General features: G+C 40.5%; 1 protein-coding gene across 3 annotated transcripts in view; it reads right to left on the bottom strand.

Moving 5' to 3' along the window:
• The window catches only part of SLIT3 (slit guidance ligand 3), a 469203-nt gene that overhangs the window by 77414 nt on the left and 369691 nt on the right, over positions 1-22098 (bottom strand). For all 3 annotated transcript variants that reach the window (XM_032124874.1, XM_032124875.1, XM_032124873.1), the window contains 6 exons: positions 20749-20892; positions 15671-15834; positions 13346-13478; positions 4668-4736; positions 3535-3606; positions 3280-3351 (listed from right to left, as the gene is read on the bottom strand). In XM_032124874.1, the coding sequence (XP_031980765.1) occupies positions 3280-3351; positions 3535-3606; positions 4668-4736; positions 13346-13478; positions 15671-15834; positions 20749-20892 (654 nt within the window). The remainder of the gene's footprint in view (positions 1-3279; positions 3352-3534; positions 3607-4667; positions 4737-13345; positions 13479-15670; positions 15835-20748; positions 20893-22098) is intronic.

Here is a 22098-nt window from a genome sequence, read left to right on the forward strand (position 1 = left end):
GGGATGTGTTTTTGTGAGGACAGAAATGTGGCCAAAGGGTCGAGCTCACAGAGCCACAACCCATCAAGGGCAAACACCTACAGGGAGCCCCAGAGGGTGCCAAACCCTGCAGGAACCGACACAGCTCGGATGTCAGGGAAAGGGGGAAGCCACAGTGTCACTGCTCAATGCTCACAGCAGCAGAGCTTTTACAAAGTGACTGGATAAATACAAGGAATCATTCTGTGATGCAAAATAATAATAGTAAAGAAACAGACAAATACTTCTCTTAGGTCAAATCAGTGCAGCACCCACCAATGAAAGTGTATTGCAAAAACTGGTTCCGAAGTTGTGCCCGAAGATTATTGGTGACAGCTTTATCAGCAGAGATATTACTGCTTGTCTGAGCTTTGAACTGCAGGAAATATCCTTCAGTTTTCAGCAGAACTAGAATATCTGTTAATAGAATATTCAGTAGGTAATTTTATCCCTTTTTTCCCTAACTATAACATGGACAATTATTTAGTGACCTTAGAAAGTATTTTGATTTCTGTACTTTGCCTCTTAAGTCACATATAAAAATATGTGATTACAAAATAATCCTTAAAATAATCTGTTCAGGTCATCCAGAGAGTTCTAATACTTATAACTTGTCTCAATCTCAGTTTCCTTAATCTGTTTATATTTAGTTTCTAAGAAGACTAGCTTTGGACAAATTAACTAAAAAACAAACCCACAACTTTTCACTGTAATAGCTTTGGCTCAAAAACCTACTGATATCACTTTCTGCTTATTAAAAAAATTCTCCAGACTTTATGTCGTGTGCTCCCCAGCACCCTTTGGCTGCCGTTGTGGATAAACCATGTGAAGGCTGAGATTAAAGACCTGATTGTGTAAACACTGATAGATATTAGGTTCAAACATAAACATGTTGACTCCGCAGTTTTCTCACTTGGGCCTGTGCTGAAAAATCTAAGAAAGGGAAGAGAGAATGAAGTATCTGTCTAAGACCAAGTGCATCATACAGCTGTGATTATTCTGATTTTCAAAGCACTTACTTACTGCATTTACTAGAGAGGCAAAAAATAAAGAAAACATAAGGAATTTGGAAGACCTTCCTGAGAAGGGTCTGCTACCTTCAAAGGCACACACAGCCAAAGGTAATGAGATCCCTATCTTCTTCGTATTAAAAAAAAAAGGTGGAAATTGTTTTGCTGATGTTTCCTCTTTTAAGTTCCCCTGAGAGCATGGATAATAAAAAAATGACAATAACAGATTTCATATTGTCTCTTGGAAACCATTTTCTCTTTGGAGAATTGATTTTTAGTAGCAACAGTGAGGACACGTGGCAAAAGTTGTAGCTGATACCAGAGTTTTGTGGGCCATAATAAATCAAATCAATCTGGAGGCTTTCAAATGCAGGGAGCACAAACAGAGATTCCCATTTAGGCTTCATTTCACTGCTCTGTGCAAGGCAGTGGGGAGTTTCTCCCTTGAAAGAGGAAGGTATTTTTTCAATTTGATTAGCAGATCATTTAAAAAAGCCAAAATACAACAGTTGTCATTAGAATACTGCCCTCTGTTTCTGCCCATATTGTGGCCAGCAAGAACAGAAGTGAAAAGACAAATTGTAGCTATTGGAAAGAGGGAGGCATGGTTTATCTACACTGTAATTCAGGGTAGAGAGCCCCACACGAGCTTTAATCAAGCTAGCTTGCATATCAGAAGCAAGCCAGAAGACAGCTCCATATGGAATAATTTATTTGGCCATGAAACAGAATATATTAATCTGTGGCTGAATTTCAGGACTCATGTAACAGCTCAAATGTGACCATCCTAGTGCACTAGAAATCAGGATCCCAAGCCAAACTTAAAACAACAAATCCAAATCACGTATCTTTCTCGTATTTACTAATGAAAAGTGGGAATCCAAAGCTGTCTTGTAATTTGGGAGGTTGAAACTGAGATATCTGTTTTACCACTGAAACCACAGTGAAAGGTCTCAGCCAAGCAGCTCTGCCTTATTGCTTCCACAATCCCAGTACTGCCCATGTTGACACTTTGATTCCACATTTATGGAGTCAGTGCACAGCAACCACTGCTCTTTAAATTAACACAAACTTCTGCATGTGAACGTCATCTATTGTTTTTTTTTTTTTCAACAGAGAAAATACTAATGTGAAGTTTCAAAGCACTCAGGACAACCTTCAGCTCCTCTGCCCTGACTTCGACTGTTCAGAGCTCTTTTCCTTCAGCACATTGAACAATCTCACCACAGACAAGCTATTTAATTTATTCTCTTTAGTTACTGTGCAAGTCCTGGTGACCCACTTGTGCTTCTGGGCTGTGGGGAGGAAGGTGCCTTCTCCACCTTCCTGACAGCTGCACAGGGGGCCAGGTGTCCACAAAAGCAACTGAGCAAACCCAGCCCAGGGTTTGTTTCTGATGGTGAGAGGCAGTGAATATGAGACAGAAGCAGGAGCCAGTCCTGTAGATGCCTGAGGATAGCTGGGAGGAGGCTCTTGCTGTGAGGAACAGGCCCACAGCCCACACTCTGAGACAATATGAAGATGACTTTCACAAGAGATTGTAAACAAATGGTTCAATCCAGAAAGCTGCTGAAAGCAGCTGCACTGGAAAGAAAGGAGGAGTACAGAAAAGGACCTCCCAAGAAATAAACCACACATGGATGTCTCTGAGTAGGCCCCCACTCAATATGAGGTGTAATTTCATTCACAACTTCAGGACATTTGAGACAGGCATCTCAACATTACTGGTGCCCAGCCACTGGCCTGATTTATTCACTGATTTAGCATGGGGGCTTCTAACTTCCCTTCAGATTGCATTCTTTTGTGTAAAAGCTTGCCTGCATAAATCTGAATCAGTGGAAAATATTCTGAAAATGCACGAGCTTTCCACAGCTACACTCTTGCTGAAGCATCCAATGGAAACTCACACTCTACAACCAAGTTTTTACAAAGAGAAAAGTCCTTTGCTGTGAAACACCCAAACATTGTTCAGGCAGAAGAGGCAGACTCTATGCAGTCTTTTGGAGACCTCTTTTCACAACAGGTCCTGTACCTGAGCTTTCAGAGAAAAGCTGCTCATCCTGCAAATACGTAATTGCTTCCTTAGCACTCACCTGCTCTGGCCTCCACCAGGCAATTTGCACCAGAGTACAAGTACATTGAAGCTAATTACATGAAAATATTCATGACCACCTGCCCATTAAACCCTCCCTGCCATCAACTGCAGTCCAACACAGCTGCAGCTCAGCTGCTTTGGAGGAGTTGCACTTACAGCACTCGCAGAGACCGGAGCCCGTTGAAGGCGTGGACGGGGATGCACCGGAGCCTGTTGTAACTCAGGATGCTGCAGAAGGGGAGAGCACAGTCACAACTCTGTGTTGGCTTGGATTATTTCTCTACTAATTCAACCACAGAGAAGCATGGAAAGCCACATGCTTAAGCAACAAGATCTACACTAATTGCTCAACAGCTAAGATGGTGTTGGAAAAGCAATTAAAAAACTGTTATCAAAACTTGGGCTACTTACAGCGTTGATAACTGAGTCATGTTGCTGAAGGTGTGGTTGGCCAATACACTGATGCTGTTGTTGCTCAAATCACTGAAGAAACACACAGAGAAAATACAATTTACAGGTATGAATTATGAAATATGCCTTTTTTTAAAAGATTACATAATATCTGCACAGCAAATGCTTGAAGAAATTGAAAAGTCACATATTATCAACTGGTGTATTTTTCTGACCAATTTTGAATGAGCTTTAATGGAAAAGCACATCAGACTCCCCTAAAAAGCCTCAGGCTCAGACATATTAAGGCATATCTCCAGCATATAGCATTCAATGAAAAGAACAAATGAATAAATGATCCAAATACTGCTGAATATTTACTGTTCCAACTTGCTTTGCAATATAATCTAGGCACCCCATTTCCATATGCTCTTCATATTGACAGCTACTAGAACGAAATTTCATTTTTCATTTTAAAAAGTCTTTTAGGCTCGACCAGAACATTTTGTTTTGTTATTGGTCTTCCTTGAAAAGCAAAATTAGAGATGTTTCCAAATAAAAAACACTCTTAAAACAAAGGATTCCAGTTTTTCCTCCATGTTGTTTTTGTCTGAGGTAGTCCAGCCCATTTGACTGGAGTATCTGCACAGCTGATTGCAACAGCATTTGAAAATTCCTGATAAATAGTTGAGGCAGGAAATGTCATTCCTGCGTATTTCAGGGAGCAATTTACAGAACAAAGCCTAGCTGTGTCTCTATCTGGATGACTGTTCACAGCAGAAACAGCTATGCAAATTGTCATTGCCTTAGCATTATAAATACTGCCTCATCTAGCACAAATTAATGTGTCTCCTCTGCTAATGACCTTTACAGATAAATCTGCCAAGTGAAACTGCAGCAGCCAGCGTGAGAGTTTCATCCTCTCGATGTCCTGCAGAGCAAGGGGCTTCTCAGGCACCTCACTCTTTATGAACATTTATTGGCAGCAGCGTCCACCGTGAAATTCTTTCCAAATTCAAATTACAGAAGGTTTTGGGGTTTGGTGTTTTCCACCCCCCCCTCCCCCCCAAATACTAATTATTTATGTTCCACCAACAGCATAGTGCAGAAAGAGTCATGCAATTTTCCTAACATTGAAACCACGTGCTTCTTACATCAGTGTCAGGTGTCTGAAGGCAGAGAGCCCCTTCGGCACAGCAGGCAGATGGTTTCCTTCCAAGTATCTGAAAAAAGTCAGATTTGACAATTACACAAACACATTAACAAGAACTCATGTCACTCAATCTGCACCATGAATGAGGACAATATAAAGGCAGTCACTAATGAAATTATCTTTGATTCATTGCTTTGAAACTCCAACAGTTTTTACTTTATAAATTAATTACCCCACATGCAAAGCATGACAGCACCTTATTGATTTACTTTATTTGTTTTAAGACTTGGAAGTGCATAAAGGATCTCTGGCCTACAGCAAACAGAAATGACCATTTGGTTCTTCTGTGACAGCAGCTGAAGAAGGGGAGAAAAATTGCATGGCTTGTGCCCTGAACTTAAAGTTACCTTTCCCAAGTCTCTCCAACAGCGCTGACTGCTCCCTGACCCTGTGAGGGAGGCTTTGTCTTGTGCATGTGAGCTCCTTGTACAGCCAAAATGGGAAGAGGAGCTGCACTCCCAGATCTCTGTGCTGCAAAAGGTCCCACTTATTCCAGCGCCAACACAAACATCCCCAAGTCTGGTGGCACATCCGCCACAGCAATACACCCTCCTCACCTCTCTTTTTCACAGCACCCTGGTACAGGAGGAAAGCTCTGTATAAATTAAAGACCAAAGACCAAGCTCTCTTGGAACAGAGGTTTCTCCTACATGCACTACATATATTTAACAGCATGTCTTGTGTTTCCAGTGTGGCAGTTGTTTGAGACACCACGGGACCTGTCTCCATGCAGACACAGCCACAGCAAAGCTAAAGACTTTGGGGATAATCCTGAGTCCTCATACAGGCAAATAGTGCCACATTTTACAGTTTTTCTCCACTGAAGAAACATGGTCAGTGAGTAACTCAGCAAAAGCCCCTGAAAAACACAATACTTTGAAAAAGCTTGCCTACGAGAGAGCATGGGTACTCCAGTCTCCACAGCTGGCTTGCGGTAGCAGTGGGATGTGGGTGTTCCCCTGTTTATTACAGTAAAATAGAGACAGAGCTGGAGGTTATTTTCCTTATCTTTTAGGTGGAGCTGCATCCCTGGAAGATACCAAAGTAATAAGGCTCCAATGGAAAGTGACTACTGTGGTACCATGGCACTGTCAGGATGTTTTCCCAGACATCCTCCAGAAGCAACATCTACCTGGGAAACAAATCCATCCTCTCAGAAAGCACTGTGGAGGAGGAAGCCATTCCTCCCTCCACAGGTGGGACAAAAGATGAAATTATATTTCCCTTCCTTATGTGATACTGCAAGGATTTTTCCTGTGGTAGACATGGGGCAATGCAATTGATATGGCATGTTTTGAAACATAATCAAGTGTAGCCAGGAAATGCAGCCCACAGACACCAGAACACTTAATGTGCTGCCTCTGCTGCTGAAAACAGAATCCGATAATCGTGTTAAGACTTTTTATTCCACACATACAATTTCCTTTTCTTTGGCAACAGGCCTCCTTATTCTGTACTTACTATACCAAACAACAACAATAATAGATTATTCCTGTGCTGTGTTCCTTCTCTACATTAACTGTAACAGCACAGAGATCCTTGTGTAAACTAAATCCAAGAAAATTTCCCCACAAACTTTATTTTTAAATCTTTCAAAAATAAAATCTATAAAAACTAACAGAATTTCTTCCATAATATATTTTATAGCTGGCATTATTCCCCCCCTGCCCCCACCTTTTGTTTCAGCATAATGACCTCTCACCATTTTCTGCTGCTTCAGATCTCTTTTCTACTGAACTCCAACTGAACTACTCCAGCCAGCTTCACAGTCACCCCTTCTGCCTGTGCACGGGATCCCATCCTGCAGTTACCCCAGAGCATGCGGTGGAGCTCACCTAACTCCTGCCAGGATTAGGCTGGACGAGGTGGGAATGCCAGCTTCTGGCTTTTTAACCAAAAGAAGTTACTTTCTCAGTTAAAAAACCCTACTGAACTAATGAATCTCTCCCCTGACAATGATCACAAGCATGGAGTGAGAGAGTTGCAGAGCCAGCAAAGCAGGGACAGAGTATCACTAACCAGAGCATGGGTTAGCTGTGCCACACTTATACCTCCCATGGATATCCATATTCAGCAAGTGGAAAGTCACTTTTTTAGCCAGATTTTGGCTAAATTTGTTATAAATGATCGTGAAAACGGAGTTCCTTGGTAATTTCACACCCTAAATTGTTATGTAGGAGATCCTCAGAATTTAGACACGCATGTTACATTTTAAACAGGGCAAACCACATCTCTTTCCCCCAGTCATGGTCTGCTGTGGATGCAGCAAGATGCTGGGAGTCTGTGCCTTCCCCTTTATCACAGAAAATCACAAATCTCAAACCCATGCAAGAGGGCAGGTTAAGGTCTAGTCTTTATTCTGAATGTAAAATCCCAAGGATTTCTAAAGGAAATCAAAAGCAGGTTATGTATTATGTATTTGGAAGTTATATATGATTTTAGTTTAGGAAAGGAGACTCTTGCAATATGCTGAATTCTTCAGGAACATATTTTCAGGATATTTTCTTGTTGATCTCAATATGAAACAGCCTGCAATTTAAACAAACTGATGGTGGTGAGCCAAAGTTTTTCCCTACTCTTTTGCTTTCTGGGGCAATCAAAAGTCAAGGGTGCACATTTTAATTCAGTGCTTTATGACTCAGACTAACATAGACATGCAGACCCCTGGAGTTAAACTCCTACAGAAGATCTGCTTTGAATAGCTCTGGATTTGCACTGCAGCAATTTGATGGTTATATAAATGTGCTAGCAGAAAACTGCAATACTCATACCAGTGCTATAGTTTCTGAATAAACACAATTTAACTCTGAAAAAGTACTGATAAGACACTTTTCATGCATCCATAAGAACAATCTGCCACTGTTAAACCTCTCACCCCATTATCCAAGGCATGGCAGCATTTTCTAAGCTGAAGGCATTCATTCTGAAAGCACATTTAAGCGCAGGGAATTTGAAATAACCAAGGCTGTTAGGGCATAAGAGCTTGCCAAGAATCAGGAGGATCTGGGATGCTAGATTTGAGACAAACAACTGCAGCAGAGGAGGTGCCTCTGTCAGAGCTGGGGGTGCAGGGGCAGCCCCTCCCCACATTGCTGGGCTCAGCAGGATGGATGGGGGCTGCAAGAGGCCTAGAACCTGGACATGGTGAATAAAAGAATTATTCCTGAGGGTGAATGGGCAGAGACACAAAACTTTTGTGTATTTATGTATACACATATATAAATAAAAACCCACAGATGAAGCTACAGATACCCTGCCAAAAAAACCCCTCAAGACATCCATAAAAGAGTGAATGTGGAGGGAAGATTAAATTTTTAATTCTTTTCGGTCTTTAGCCAAAGGAATATGATGTCCATGGTGTCTGGTATGCAAAGAAATTCTGGTATGAATGAAGAAAAATATATGTCTAATTTTAATTCTGAGAAACAAGTTATTAATATACAGAGTCAAGACTGAGTGTCAATTCCCTTAAAATAGACAATGACTGCTATCCAAAACAACCTAATTTGCTTCCTAAGGTCTCCAGGCTCTCGTTTAAATATCAGAATGGAGGTTTTTGGTTTTTTATTTTACTCTGGGAATGCTGCTGAGAATCCTCAAGTCTCAAAAATGACTTGTAACCAACAAGCAATTACCAAAGCAAAAACTGAAAAAAAAAACCAAACCAAAAAACCCCAAAATCTGTTTTCAGCTCTCAAAGAAAGCCACTGCCTTCCTACCTGGAAAAGTTTCTTCTAGAACTTGGCCAGGGTGTTGAACATGAACTTCTAGAACATGGCACTGTGGGACAGGGCCTGCAGCAGCCCCAGGGTTCATCCAGCACCTTCCACACACACCAACATTGCATATAAAAAATTTAAAACTATGCATAAAAGATGACAGCTGCTCTTTTTCCAACGTGTCTATTTTTATACTGAAACCACTTGGATTGGAGGTGATATAACCAGCACAAGGTGCCAGAGCATCGTGTAACAATTTGAATCACTTGGAATCCTTTTTGTACTGAGATGTCAATTCAGCCATAAAGTCAAGCTCAGTGGCAATCTGTGCTAAGAGGAGAAACTGGAGAGAGAAATCAGTTCTCAGGCAGTAATTGAAAAGGCACAAAACCTTTCCTTTAAATATTCCACAAAGAATGTTACATTACAAAAAAAAGATACTTGGCAATTTTATGTAGCTCTAAAATTAAGTTACACTCTAAAATTTTTAATGTCCATACCCAATATCCTAAAATTTTGAGTCAAATTTCATTTCCTAAAAATGGTGGTCTAGAAAAGAATTGGATTGTGAAAGATGAAGCATCAACAAAACATGAATTTTAAGAGCTTCAATACAGTTTCTTGAGAGGAAACAAAAATCAAGTGTGGATTTAGGTTCAAATATGAATCTTGAGCTTTCTTAAGCTTTGGCAAATTTGGACTTTGGATTTTGCTGTATTTGTACATCAGACCACAACCTCCATGTCTGACACAGAGACACATGGCTGTGTTTGAGAGAAAGTTAAACCTTTAGTCTCTGCTAGTGCTAATGTCACCTTTGTGATACGTACTCAAACTTTACCGGTCACCGAACACGTTATTTGATAGTATGGATATTATTTACTTTTTCTAAACTATCAGGTTTGAAGTGCAGATTAATTCCTCTATTTCACCTGTAACTAAAATATCCTCTACAGAACTCTCCCTTCTCTCAACAGGAGAATCCCCCTCTATAGAAAATGAAGCAGGACCAAGTAAGCCTAAGCTTTGGCCTAATTGTTTCTCTCCTTTATTATCAAAGGAAAATTCACTGACGCCTGTGCTGAGGGTCAGTGTGTAGAACAGCATGAATTGCCAGACAAGCAAGAGCATTTGCATTCTCAAGCAGATGATTTTCATCAGACATCTCCTTCCACAGTTTCCCTTTGATCAGTAGCAATACAGGCAAACTAAAAAATGGTGCTAAACTGTTACAATATTCCACACATAAATATGCTTTGGGCTTATTTATGGCATCGATTTGCACGGCCCAGGTACAAGCCACTGTTTTTAGTCACAAGTCTAAGGAAATCACAAGTGCCTTGGAACTGGAGAAGGGGGTTGGGATTGGTGGTAAATACCTCCAAGTAAATGTGAAAACTGATGTGTCAAATGCATGAACAGACCAGGCAGAACAAGAAACAGAAATGGGAGAGAAAAGGTTTGTGAGGAGAGAAAAAGAAATGGCAAAAGTAATGCAAATATTAGCATGCATTAATATAAATGGAAGGAAAATAATCGCTAACGATGATGTATGGATGCAGGTTTCCCTAACAATCCCACCAGTGCTATCCTATAGCTCAGTGCCATGACAACATTTGGAGTCTAGAGATGACATGATTGGTACACATTTATTCTAAAACACACACGCTCATTATGTTACAGCTTGTGCACACGCTGTCCACATAATTGCCTCCAATGTTTTTCCCCAGTGCAAAATGTTATTTGCTGTAGGTCCATAAAAGCAGCTGGATGCTGTCAGATAAGACTTTATTAGAAATAGACTACACTTTTGTGAATAAAAGAAAAAATCTAGTGTTCACACACCGAGGTAATACATAAAAGGAGAAAGAGCATGGGAAACTTAGTTCAAACAGATTAAGGGGAAAAAAAATTGAAGAAAAGGAAAGCCTAAAACACTAAGCAGCAGCAAGGCTAAGTTCCAAACTAGCTCATTGCATGAACATTTTACTTCTGAACATCTGGAGTAGAAAATGGAGTATGTTCAAAAAATCCAAGGTTTCTCCTCAGGGCAAGCAAACAGTGGGAAAAAAATGTAGGCAGGATGTAAATATACAGTGAAGGAATATCCAGTGAAGGAATTTGCAAGAAACAACATAATATTTTCCTATCCCAAGAAGCTGGAAGAAAACTTGCCCATGATGACGGGGTTTTCTGAAGGAAAAGCTGGGAAATAGAAATGTCTTGCATCATCATTCCTCTAAAAAGCCAGGACACTTAGTGATCTTTTCAACTCTGTTCTAGATGGAAGCCTTCCCTGCCACGGTAATCCCTGCTCCCAAGAGTGGTACAAACAAAACACAGGGATGTCTCCTATCATTCCAAGCTCTAAACGTGAAGAAGATAATGGTTTTCACATGTCTTGTATACATATACATCCAAACCAGAAACTCAGAATGAACAGGGGAAGGAGAGAGTCTGTGTCTCCAGTCCACTCTGCAATAAAACTTCGCTGGGGATCTTTTTTGCTGAGTGTAGGTACAGTGAAATTTGACCCAGAAAGGGTAACATTTCCCCTATGTGCCTGTGCAAGAGATATCCTCATTTTTGCACGTTGCTATTTAATACCTGTTACAAGGAAAGGATTCCTGGTTTAAGACTATTTTAGGACCTCTAAAAGAATTCAAAGGAACTTCTGAGAAGGCTATGTTCAGCCACAACAGAGTGGTTTAAGTAGGTACGTGGCAGCTCTTTTTCTTAAACCACGTTGCACAAAAGCACTGCAGTTTAATAAAAAGCACTGCAACCAATGTGCCTGGCAGATGAATATGTCAGCAGTGGGAGGTTGTAAATGTCAGACTGGTGCATTCATAAAAATTGCACTGAAATGCTCCCGTGCATCCTGTCACTGCTCAAGCCTCCTGCAGCAAGGGAGCTGTGGGATACAGGGACAAGAGGCTCTGCATGTCCTTGTCATCTCCTTGGCACTCATCACTGTGGGCTTGGGCAATTGAGCAAGGCAGGTCTCTTTCACCCTGTGCCCAGGTTGAAATTGGGTTGGGTTCCCTCTGCCAGGTTCCAGCTGTCCTCAAGGTGAGGCAAGAGGCTGGGTTCCACAGGAGATGCTGCTTATCAGAGTAACAATGGCAATTCTCACACAGAACAATAAAAATGTGTAGGTTCACACTGGTAACTTGTAACCTGCATGATATAGCAGGTTATGGGCAACATCTCTACCTCAATCTGGAAGCAGAAGAAAGGCAAGTAAGACTGATTATTTTTTATTTACTTATTTCATTCTTTTCACAGTTTCCACAAACACATGAAATTTCATGCTCCAGTACCTGCAACCCATCTTTTGGTGTAGATACAAATAAGGAGTTCAGTTTGTGTTGGTTGAGAGGAGAATGAGATCAGGATTGAATTTTGAGACAGCTGGGACAGATTCAAAGGTTATATTTGCAGAATATGAAATATTCAGAGCCAGGCAGTCCATGGCTGTCTGTGTTCTGCTGACACATTTCTGGATGGAAAGCAGAAAGCTGAACTAGAGCTTTGCACAGCCAAAAGGCTCCTACTGAAGAAGAGAGTCACGTAAACTCCTATGAACTCAAATTGCTCAGTTCCAGGCTACTGCCTCATTTGCCAAGAAATGGTTAAGAAATACAGCCGTTTTTAAGAATGTGAGATTAATTTTACTCTTTTTGTGAAAGCTATGTCGTCAGTGTATCAGATAGTATCAGTAAAACTCAATATGCAAAATTTAAACATAAAAATTCCTCAGCGTGGCAGTGGAAATCAAAGTTACATCTGTGATATCTTACTGTTGGCAAGTTACATTTGAAAGCAATGAAACCTGAACAAAAGCAGAGCAGGGATGACCTTGCAGACTTCTTAACACGGATGGCAGTACATAAGGGAATACAACCCAGGAACTGGCTTTTAATTCAATTCACTATTAACCACACCCCGGTCAAAGGTATTTCAAGGATGTATTCATTAATGCAAAATTTCCATGCTGAGGTGCCACAGGCACTTCCAGTACCCTTCTCATTCAGCAACAAAGCCTTGCATTGACTACAACACTGGTAAAACCAGTGTAAACCCCATTCTCCCCCTGTGAAGGGAGTAAAAATAATAGTGGATATGAGAAAATAGCAGAATCAGGTTTTAGTTCATTGTAAAATTCACCAAACATACCAATGAACTCAACCAATTATTTTCACATAGAAATGTTGATGAGATTGTAACAAGTTTCAGTAATGACTCACCTGGGATAGATTTAAGTAAGGGCCTAAAGGGGAAAAGCTCAGTATTTCTACTGCCAACTGCTTAAGCCAAGCAGTTCCACCAGTGTTTTTTCTTTCCATGGAAAGAAAATCCACTATAAAGCCCTAGTGAGGCGTAGATGAAAAGACAACTAGAAAGATGGTTCTCAACTAGGATGAATTTACTTTACAATATAATCTAATTGTCTGTTATTTTAGCCATTTCATGAGGTTTGGAGAAAAGAATTCCTTGTTTCCACCACCAGCTTTCTTTTCCCCTTTTTTAATCTCCTCAGAGGATAATCAGCTCACAGCTGCGTAACTCAGGAACATATTTTCATCATCCCTTCAAACTGCCTGTTGTGATCTTGGGCTCTCACAGAAGCACTACAGGATTATTTGATACTAATATATGCATTTGTTCCTACACCCAGAATTAATGGGTACAAGGACAGATAAACTCTGTTCCCATTACAGAGCGATTTATTCAGTCAAGGGACAAATAAGAAGAAGAATAATGGTTAGAACATACTGGAAACACCAAAGCACAGATGACTAAAGTCAAAGGCAAGCCCCCCATGGACCTACAAAGGCTCACTACGATGCAGTTTCATGAAGTTCTTGAGAGAGGGGATATGTAAAAGGTAACTTACAGCTCAGTCACGTCCTTGGGAATTCCCCTGGGCAGCATCCGCAGCCCTTTGTTGCTGCAGCGAACCACCGAGTCCACACAGGTACACTGGGAAGGACAAGGAGGGGAAAGCAAGCAGCTGCTTTCATCATTACCTGTACAGGAGAGAAGCAGAGTGTGAGGAAATCAGCATTCCAGCCTAAGGCATGCACTCTGAAGATATCTGGTGACAAGGACCAGAGAAGGAAACCCCTGAATCCAGAGTAACCATCGCAGCACTTTAAACTAGATCCAATGCTTTGGATCACCCTGCCTTCATGCAAGTTCTTTAGGCACCATGAACAGTTCATACACTGAATAGAAATATTTTTAATTTTTTTTTTTTTCCTAAGGAGAATCTACTTTGCAATTCTGCAAATTACAGTGCAATCAGTTGTATGAATCCCAAATGGTCCCCCCACCCACAATGTGCAGCTGAAATGGAGAACTCGACCAGCACATTGCCCTTAAATTCACCTAGACAGGTGATATTCACTGTCTACTCGCCTTTTGAAAGACTTTTTTAAAATTCAGCTTTTAGATGTCTATTTTTTTACTTTCTAAAGTCAGCCTGGCACTTTGTTTATGATCTGAATTGTAAAGCCTCATTGTTTTTAACAACGATAACCAGGCAAACAACAAACTGAAGCAGCACACTTCCAACTTCTGGCAATCCATCTGTGCACACATAAAAAAATCAACTTTCTCCAAAAATGGTTTCAAAGGTCCATAAACAGCAGATTAAATCTTGTAATTGAAGAACAATAGGGTTTCTGCAGTAGAAACCAGCACTTTGAAGCTAAGAACATTAAAGCATGGATTTTCCCCAAAAGCAACAGGCTTTGCAAAACATAAGGCACATGCCTGCAGCAGGATCACGATGTATGCGAAAGGAAACACTTAGTGGCACATTCTCTGGATGACAGGGAGGGGAACCACTCAACTGCGTGTGAGCACAGGCAGCCTGACCTGCCCGGCACAGAGACCCAGAGCTCCCAGCCTGCTGTCATTATGTGCTGCCTGCTCCTTCCTTTTAACTGATGCAAGGACTAATTGAGACAGATCTGTTTCTTTCTTCTCTCTGCTGGAGGCACCCATGAGCATTGAGATTAAAGAAAAAGACTGGAAGTCCTGGTACAAGATAACAGAATTACCCCTGACTGTATGGGTAGGAATCATTTGCATTCAGAGGGCTGGGGAGGCACCACCAGACTACAGAAGAACAGAAGATTTTTTTTTTCTTTTCTTCCCTGCTGAGTTTAATGACTGGAAACAAAATTCAAAGTCCTTCATAAACCTGCAGAAAGAGCATGTTTTTTTCAGCATATTTAACTTTCCCCTGTGTTCTGTGTTTCACACCCTGCCACCACCTACTTTCCCTTTGCCTCGACTGCAAGTTACTGCCTGACAGAGAAAGCTCCCAACTGTGGAATGACATTTTGTGCACCAGGATTCTTCTCTTCTCCCAAGTGTGGAATGTCGTTCTGTGGACCAGGATTTTGGTTGGTTTTGGTTTCTTTTTTTTCTCTCAAATTAAAAGTGAATTATTCTTTTATGACTAAACTTGGGTCTCTTGAGCTCTGAGCTCAAGAACCTGGGCCTGTTGCCAGATTGCTTGACTAGGACAGCAATTAATTTTTACTCTAAGTAGGGAACCTCTATCACTCTTATTGTCTCCTCAGAGGTATGACTAACTGCATCTCCAGCCTATCTGGTCTTAACAAGCTGCAAGTCAAGTTAGCAGGGCATTCACTAGGCAATTTTCTCCTTACTATTTTCTCTAAAATCTGCTTGCTCACAAGACAAAAACTACCTGGAGGATGAAAGAAATGTCAGGGTATTTTATTCTAAAACTTTATAGACCCAACAAAGCATGAAGCATCACTGAGTCATTTCAAATAATATCTAAGTGGTTTTTTATTTCCCTGTATTCACCTTTTACTAGTGACCCTGAGCAGTATCCAAATCTAAAAAACTTATCAAGCCCACTGGCTTTAGAGTGTTAACTAAGACTGTGAATAAGGAAGTGGGAGGAAGGCCCATGATTACACCAGGATTAGACAAAGCAGAGCATTTGTCTATAGTAAATTAATTCTTGTATTTAGGTGTTGACTGTAGAAATTCAGACCCTGGAAATCAAGAATAAAAATAAAGTACTGATAGAGAACAATGATCTCCAGCTTTAGGTGGCTGCCTTTTTTATCACTAAAGCAAAATGTTTGCTATGCAGCACTGCTTGGTAGGGAGGGACCTTCTCACAGAGGTGCCAACATTACCACAAGTGCCAAATCAATTTGGGTTTTCTTACCATCACAGGTGAAGTCCTGGACATCTACATCTTGGATTGGAATATCCTTTAAGAAAAAGGGTTTCAAGCAGCGTGGATTTCCACTGACAATTCTCTTCTTCCTCAGCCATTTCCCCAGCCAGGCCAAATGGCAGTTACAATTAAAAGAGTTAGCCAGCAAATTACTGAAAGGGAACAAAACATGATTCCATTACACAAGAACATACAGAAATACTGCAATAACTACAGAAAGATGAGGGGCTCCAAGTCCAGGCTCTTTCCTGTGTTCTGTTCCTGTGAGATCCCTCCTCCATTCTGCAGATCTGGGAAGTTCTATGCAGGTTTTTTACTAGGGCTGGGATTGCAATTAAAATATATATAGTTATGCATATATAGACATATGTTTATAAACCAAAGTGCTAACAGTTATTATTTAGACATACTTACATCACTACTGGGGCTGGATTTATAGTGGAATTCAATCCAAGCTACATCTCACACCCAAGTCTAAACTCACCTCACAAACTGCACCCATGTGTGCATGATCTTCAAAATGATCATGTACTTGTCCCAGCACACTCATGCTCTCCCCTTGCCTCTGTTCCAGCCCATACAAATCAGTGCCAGGAGGGAGCCACTGGCAGGCTGAATTTGGGTTTCCTGACTTTCATCTTGAGCCACTTACGAAGTTTTCTCAGGTCTGGATATCTGTAGTGAAAAGCATCTGCTCTGCTGCCTTGTGAACTTTGTGGGGTCTGCTTCAAATCTTGCTCCAGCTCCCGAAATATCTTCCATACAGAGCTGCAGCCTAGGCATGGTACTGTGGTGTGCAGCCCCCAAAGCAATCATCTGACAGCCTCCACGGGAGGGATGGATCCCTAAAACAGCCTGGCTTAGCAGCTCTTTCCCAGCTGAAGTTCAGATGAAGGAAAAAGGCTGATATCCCTGGTAAAAAGGGAGAGCTGATTGTGTTATGCACAGAGACAGGGAGAATCAACAGCCTCAGTCTGAGGTTGCCTCATGGAAGAAAAATGAGCTGTCAGGGTCTGTGTATGGAAAACGAAGTATCTAAACTAATATTGATGGAATTTTCACATCATGTGTGAATGTGTGCAAGAGTTAATACTTTGGTAGCACAGAAAGATGATAATGAAATTTCTTTAAATCATAGCACATCTTTTAAGACAAGAAATTTGAAGGCAAGAAAAGGGCACTTCAAGTGCAGATGTAGTACCTGGAGTAGCTAGTAAGTCTTCACTTGCAACATGCTTTCACAAACCTAAACATGCAGTCAAAATCACATTAGGACTTCAGCCAAATAATTCCTACAGAAAACAATAGTACTGAGGACAAAAACACATGGCACAATTGAGGTGTGGCAGTTAGAAAGCAAACCCAAAGCAACTCCTAAAGCCTGTAGGTTCTAGGCCAACATCACATAGCCACAGTATGATTTACAGCTGCTCTCAGCACTGCAGAACAGCCTCCTTCAATCACTGCTCTGCCCTGCAGCTCTGGGGTTAATCCCATGTGGATCTAACACAGGCTTATGGACATTGCACAGAGAGGAAAACTGAGGGGAGCAGAAAACTCAGCATAATGTTATAAAAACACTCCACCTGCTTCACACTAAGATTCAAAGGCAAGGCTAACGCTGCAGAAAGGTGAGAAAACCAACAGGTTACACAAGAGCTTTCAGACAGAAGGTGCAAAAGAGCACTGAAAGCAATACTCTAATTCTAGCTGCTTTCCTTCTGAATTGTTTTCCATTTTCTTTAATCCATAATGGCACCACATGCAGGATGCTTTGTATATTTTCCACACTGATACACTTTGGCATGAGCAGTGCCTAAACCAAATGTCTAAACCGCCGACGCTGAGTGAGCCAGTGCTTCAAAGGCCATTTGTTCCACTGATGGGAGAGAGTGAGATCATATTCACAGAACTACTTCCATGACACAAATCCTCAGAATTAAATAATCCACAATTGGAAACAAACAGCAGGTGTGTATAATCAGGTCTCTGGAAAACCAGCAGCTCTGAGGGTGAAGGACATTTTGCACATCTAGAGAGCATCTTACCAAGATGTACCAAAAACTTTCACAAACATTCAATCTACAAAATGCTCCATATCAAAAACTAGTAATTATCCCTGTCCAGAGAGGAGAGATTGTTTTGACTTAATGTGCCACTGCTCACTAGCTGAGCAGCAGTAACTATCCTCCTTTTCCTCTTGGCAAACACAGGTTAACATATGATGTAAAATTATTGGAATCTTTAGTTTAGAAGTGGGATTATGCTTTTTCTTAGGGAGTAAGAAAGAAATAGGTTGTTACAGATAAAATTAATAAATAAACAAATCTACCATTTAGAAATTCGAATCACTCCAGGCAAAAAAAAAGGGCAAATTTATCTTGTCAGCAATTCCACACATCCTTCTTCTACTTTAGCAAGATCTAGATTTTATCCTTTTCCAACTGCAGAGTAGTGATTTTTAGCTTTAATGCAGTATGAAGCTCACACATGTCCCTACATACAGGCTCTTTTTCGGCTCTTTCCATGCTAAGACTGTGATAGAAATGTAAGATGAAGGCTATCCTTGAAGTATGACATAGGTAAAGAGATTCCCTACTTGGCCTGAAATGGAATTGAAAGTCTGGAAAGGCTAATTATATGCCAAAGCTTTACTGTGGAATCTGACTATTCAAGTGGAGTTCTCAAATCAGAAACAGTAATGTTGGGCAGAAAAATTGATGTGAAAACTCATCATTAATAATCAGAGTTCCTACACATACAATAGTGATTTACCCACTCAGACAGAAATACAGCAATCAAACTTTTAGCAGAGATTTTGTACTAACATTAAATTCAGAAGTGTTTACTCAGGGACATAGACATATCTTAAAAATCAAGGGGAAATAGAAGTCTGGAGGAATGAAATATGCATATCCTACTACAAGTGCCTCTTCAAAATTGCAAAGAAGTCATAGAATATTAACTACTTAAATGGATTCCAATGACCTGTTAGAAAAACATGCTGAAACACATCCGGATGTTTTTGAAATTTGGTTGAAAATATATTCTGGAATTCAGGTTAAGTTTATACAAGAATAGTTACATGTCGTTCTTGTATTAGCTTCATGCAGTTATTTTAATAATAATCCATGGAAAAGCAGTTCTGCTTGCAAATATGTCCCCATGACTGTGTAAGGACTGAAAGACATGACTGAGTTCTCGGTGTGACAAAGTGCAAGCCACTTCAAATTAAGATGCTACAGTGCCTAGTTTGACCAGTAACAAATAAAAAATTGTTATTTTTTCTACAAAATAGATATTGTTCCTCTACTGAAAATCACTAGTCGGAGTATTATCTTCAGAGCTGTCCATGTTTTGAGAATATCAATGACACTGACTCACAAAGAGTAGAACAAAAGGAGCAATATTCTTTAGTGCTGTAAATATGCCAATATAAAAATGGAAATGGAACCTTGCATGAATTTTTGTGTCCCATTAATAGATGTAAAAGTAAAGCATTACAATACCCAATTAGCTCCCAAAGTGTGGGCTGAACAGGGAAAGCAGCCACACTATCTAACTTCAGTGGTGTTGCCATCCAATAAATCCACCTACAACAGAGCACTGCCAGGAAAGGAACACAGCTGAATTCTGCACTTATGTGTCAAAAATCACCCTGGCCTCAACCCAGTGTCTAAAGAAGTCAAAAATGCACCTTTTCTGTCTGTAGATCAAACACAGAATGAAAATGTGTCAAAGAACAAACTTTTCCACCAAGACACAGCTAGGAAACAACGGGATTATAAGTCAGTGCCAAAGCAATGCATTCTAATTAGCAGCAGCTTTAATTGTTCTCACTAGAAAGTGCAACAATCATTTTCCACAGATGAAAAAAGAAAATGGGCTTTTTCCTAACAAAATATGAGAAAGACAATTCTGTGAAAGCAAGGTAGGGGCTTTGCAGACTGATTCAGAGAGTCCCAGTACAAAGGGAGCCACAGAAGGAAGCATGGAGACAGCTGTGAGAGGAGCACAGTGACAACAAGCTTTCAGCAAGTGCCACTTGCTTTGACCAGAGACTTGAAAACAGTCAATAAAAATAATCTGCTTGTGTTTCTCTCTTTGTCCATCAATTTCAAGGAGACTCTTGGGACTACACAACGTAAAAGGAAAGAAAATTCTGTGTTCCTTATGCCGCACGGAGCTAATGCCAAAATGATAACTGATTTGCTGGTGAAAAGTTGTAACAGCAAAGGGAAAGTGTGAGCAACAAAACAGCTGAGATTCAACACTTCTTTCTTTGCCCAAACATGATGGAGAGTGCTTTCCAATCCTGAAATGCAATAGCATTGAGAGTTTATTTTGACTGGACAATTAGGCTGTATTTTCATGACAGACATTTCCATCAACAGCAACAGCAGGGTCCCCTCTCACAGCTGGAAACAAAAGGCAGACTTTCTTTCCATATTTATCAGTCTGTACTTTATTAAAATGGACACCCTAAAAAAGCATTTAAAAGTATTTAAGAAGCATGAGAAATATTTCAAAGAATGATTGAGAAGTGTAAGAGAATTAAAAGAAAGCTTAGGTTGGGATTTTTAAATTCACATTCAGTAAGACTTGACTACTTTGGTCTTGTTCAGATGGTTTGAAAATCTAAGAATTAGCTAGTAGACGTCTGATGTTTAACTAATTTAACTGAAATCCAAGAAAGCTGTTCTTACAAAATCAGACTCCACTGACACTAAAGCAGCTTCAGGGAGCTGAAGTGTGTGATAAGCTATGCCCTTTGAATCTGCAGAAAGTGTTTTACATGACCTTCCCCTGCACATTGCACTGGGCTATGACACAGCAGAACACACGGTCATCCTGCCTGAGGCTGGCAACCTCCAAGTGTTTGCAGCCACTCCAGCTGAAACTATTCCAGTTTTTTTTTAAAATCACACATTGTATCCTCCAAACCTGTGATTTCAGTAGGATGGAGTTTTCTTTCCCTAGATGAGGTTTTCCATATAAAATGAAACATTGTCTTTTTAAAAGGAAAGCACAGAAGAACCATACCATACCACAAAAAGATAACTCACATTGTAGACAAAGAGACCAGTGTGCTGAAGGCTCCAGGGGTGATGGTGCTGATGTGATTGTCATACAGAGAAAGGAGCCTCACTGAGCTCAGGCCAGCAAAGGTGTCGTTGTTTATACAGCTGATAGAGTTGCTCCTCAGCATCCTGCAAGGATTAACACAGAGAATTAGGAACTACTGGGACGGGGTATAATTTAAGGATAGGAGATGCTTTACCAAGGGCATCAACAGATGCTTTGGAAAGCACTTTGTTTTTACTGGTTGCTGAACACAGCTAGAGGAGGGTTAGATTCATGTAAACATGGTCTCATGAATTTAAAATGCATCTCTTCCACTCAACATTAGAGGCTGATGGGAGCTGCACGTCTTGAAAGCAGTACGCAATTAAAATTATGATCAGTGACAACCTTGAAATAAAAACTAAAGGCTCAATTTAATAAATATCTGAGAGTAAGGTGAGATGTATTTCAGAGATCAATTGAGAAAGACTGACAGAAGTGTGTGACAATAACAATACTGCATTACTTCTGCTCCTATCCTGGATGTTATTTGTAATCTGCACTGCAAAAGTAAGGAAGAAAACAGTATCCTCATCAAAAATCAAGGAATATCTTAGGAAAGATTTCCAGACCTGGCACAGGCTCTGGAATGTCATTCTCATCAATAATTGTGAAGACAAAACCCAGTAATCATTCTATAAAATGGTCTTTGCTTGGTGCTTGTACCAGATGAATCAGGGCTGTGTTTTGGAAGATACATCTCTTGGAGTTGTTATGGTAACAATGAACTCGACAATAAAGACCAATTAATCTGAAAGACTGGAGTATCTTGTTTCACTCTATTGCAAAAAAGGCTCATGTGTATTTGTTACACTGCATGCCAATCAATATCTGGGTCTGTAAACATCACTGCACTGTTGTGATATTCCTACTTAGGTGAAAAATGATTCAGTAATTAAAGCACACTACCAAAAATACACAAAATACATGCAGGTTATTCTGCTGTTGCAGTGAATTGACCCTCCAAACTGAGGAGGGTTAACTCCTTGGTAAACAAATTCATGCAGTCAACAATGGAAATCCAGACTCCCTTAGGAATCTGGATTTAAATCTCAGATTGGTATCTGCCAGCTGGGCATTGAAGTGCTACAGCAATAGCTACCTGGAAATCACCAAAGAGAGTTTAGTTATGGCTGGGAAAACATCCCCAGTGTCATCACAAGCATTCAGTGTTTGAGGCTGAACCTTGAGTTGCTTTTGCATCACTGTTCTCTGTGCACAGCTACCACCAGAGGCACCACGGTCTCTGGAATTTTGTGATTGCAACTGGGGTGAAACTGTGTCAGGAAGAC

This window comes from Corvus moneduloides, chromosome 15 (genome assembly GCF_009650955.1).
Source record: "Corvus moneduloides isolate bCorMon1 chromosome 15, bCorMon1.pri, whole genome shotgun sequence".
Taxonomy (NCBI): Eukaryota; Metazoa; Chordata; class Aves; order Passeriformes; family Corvidae; genus Corvus; species Corvus moneduloides.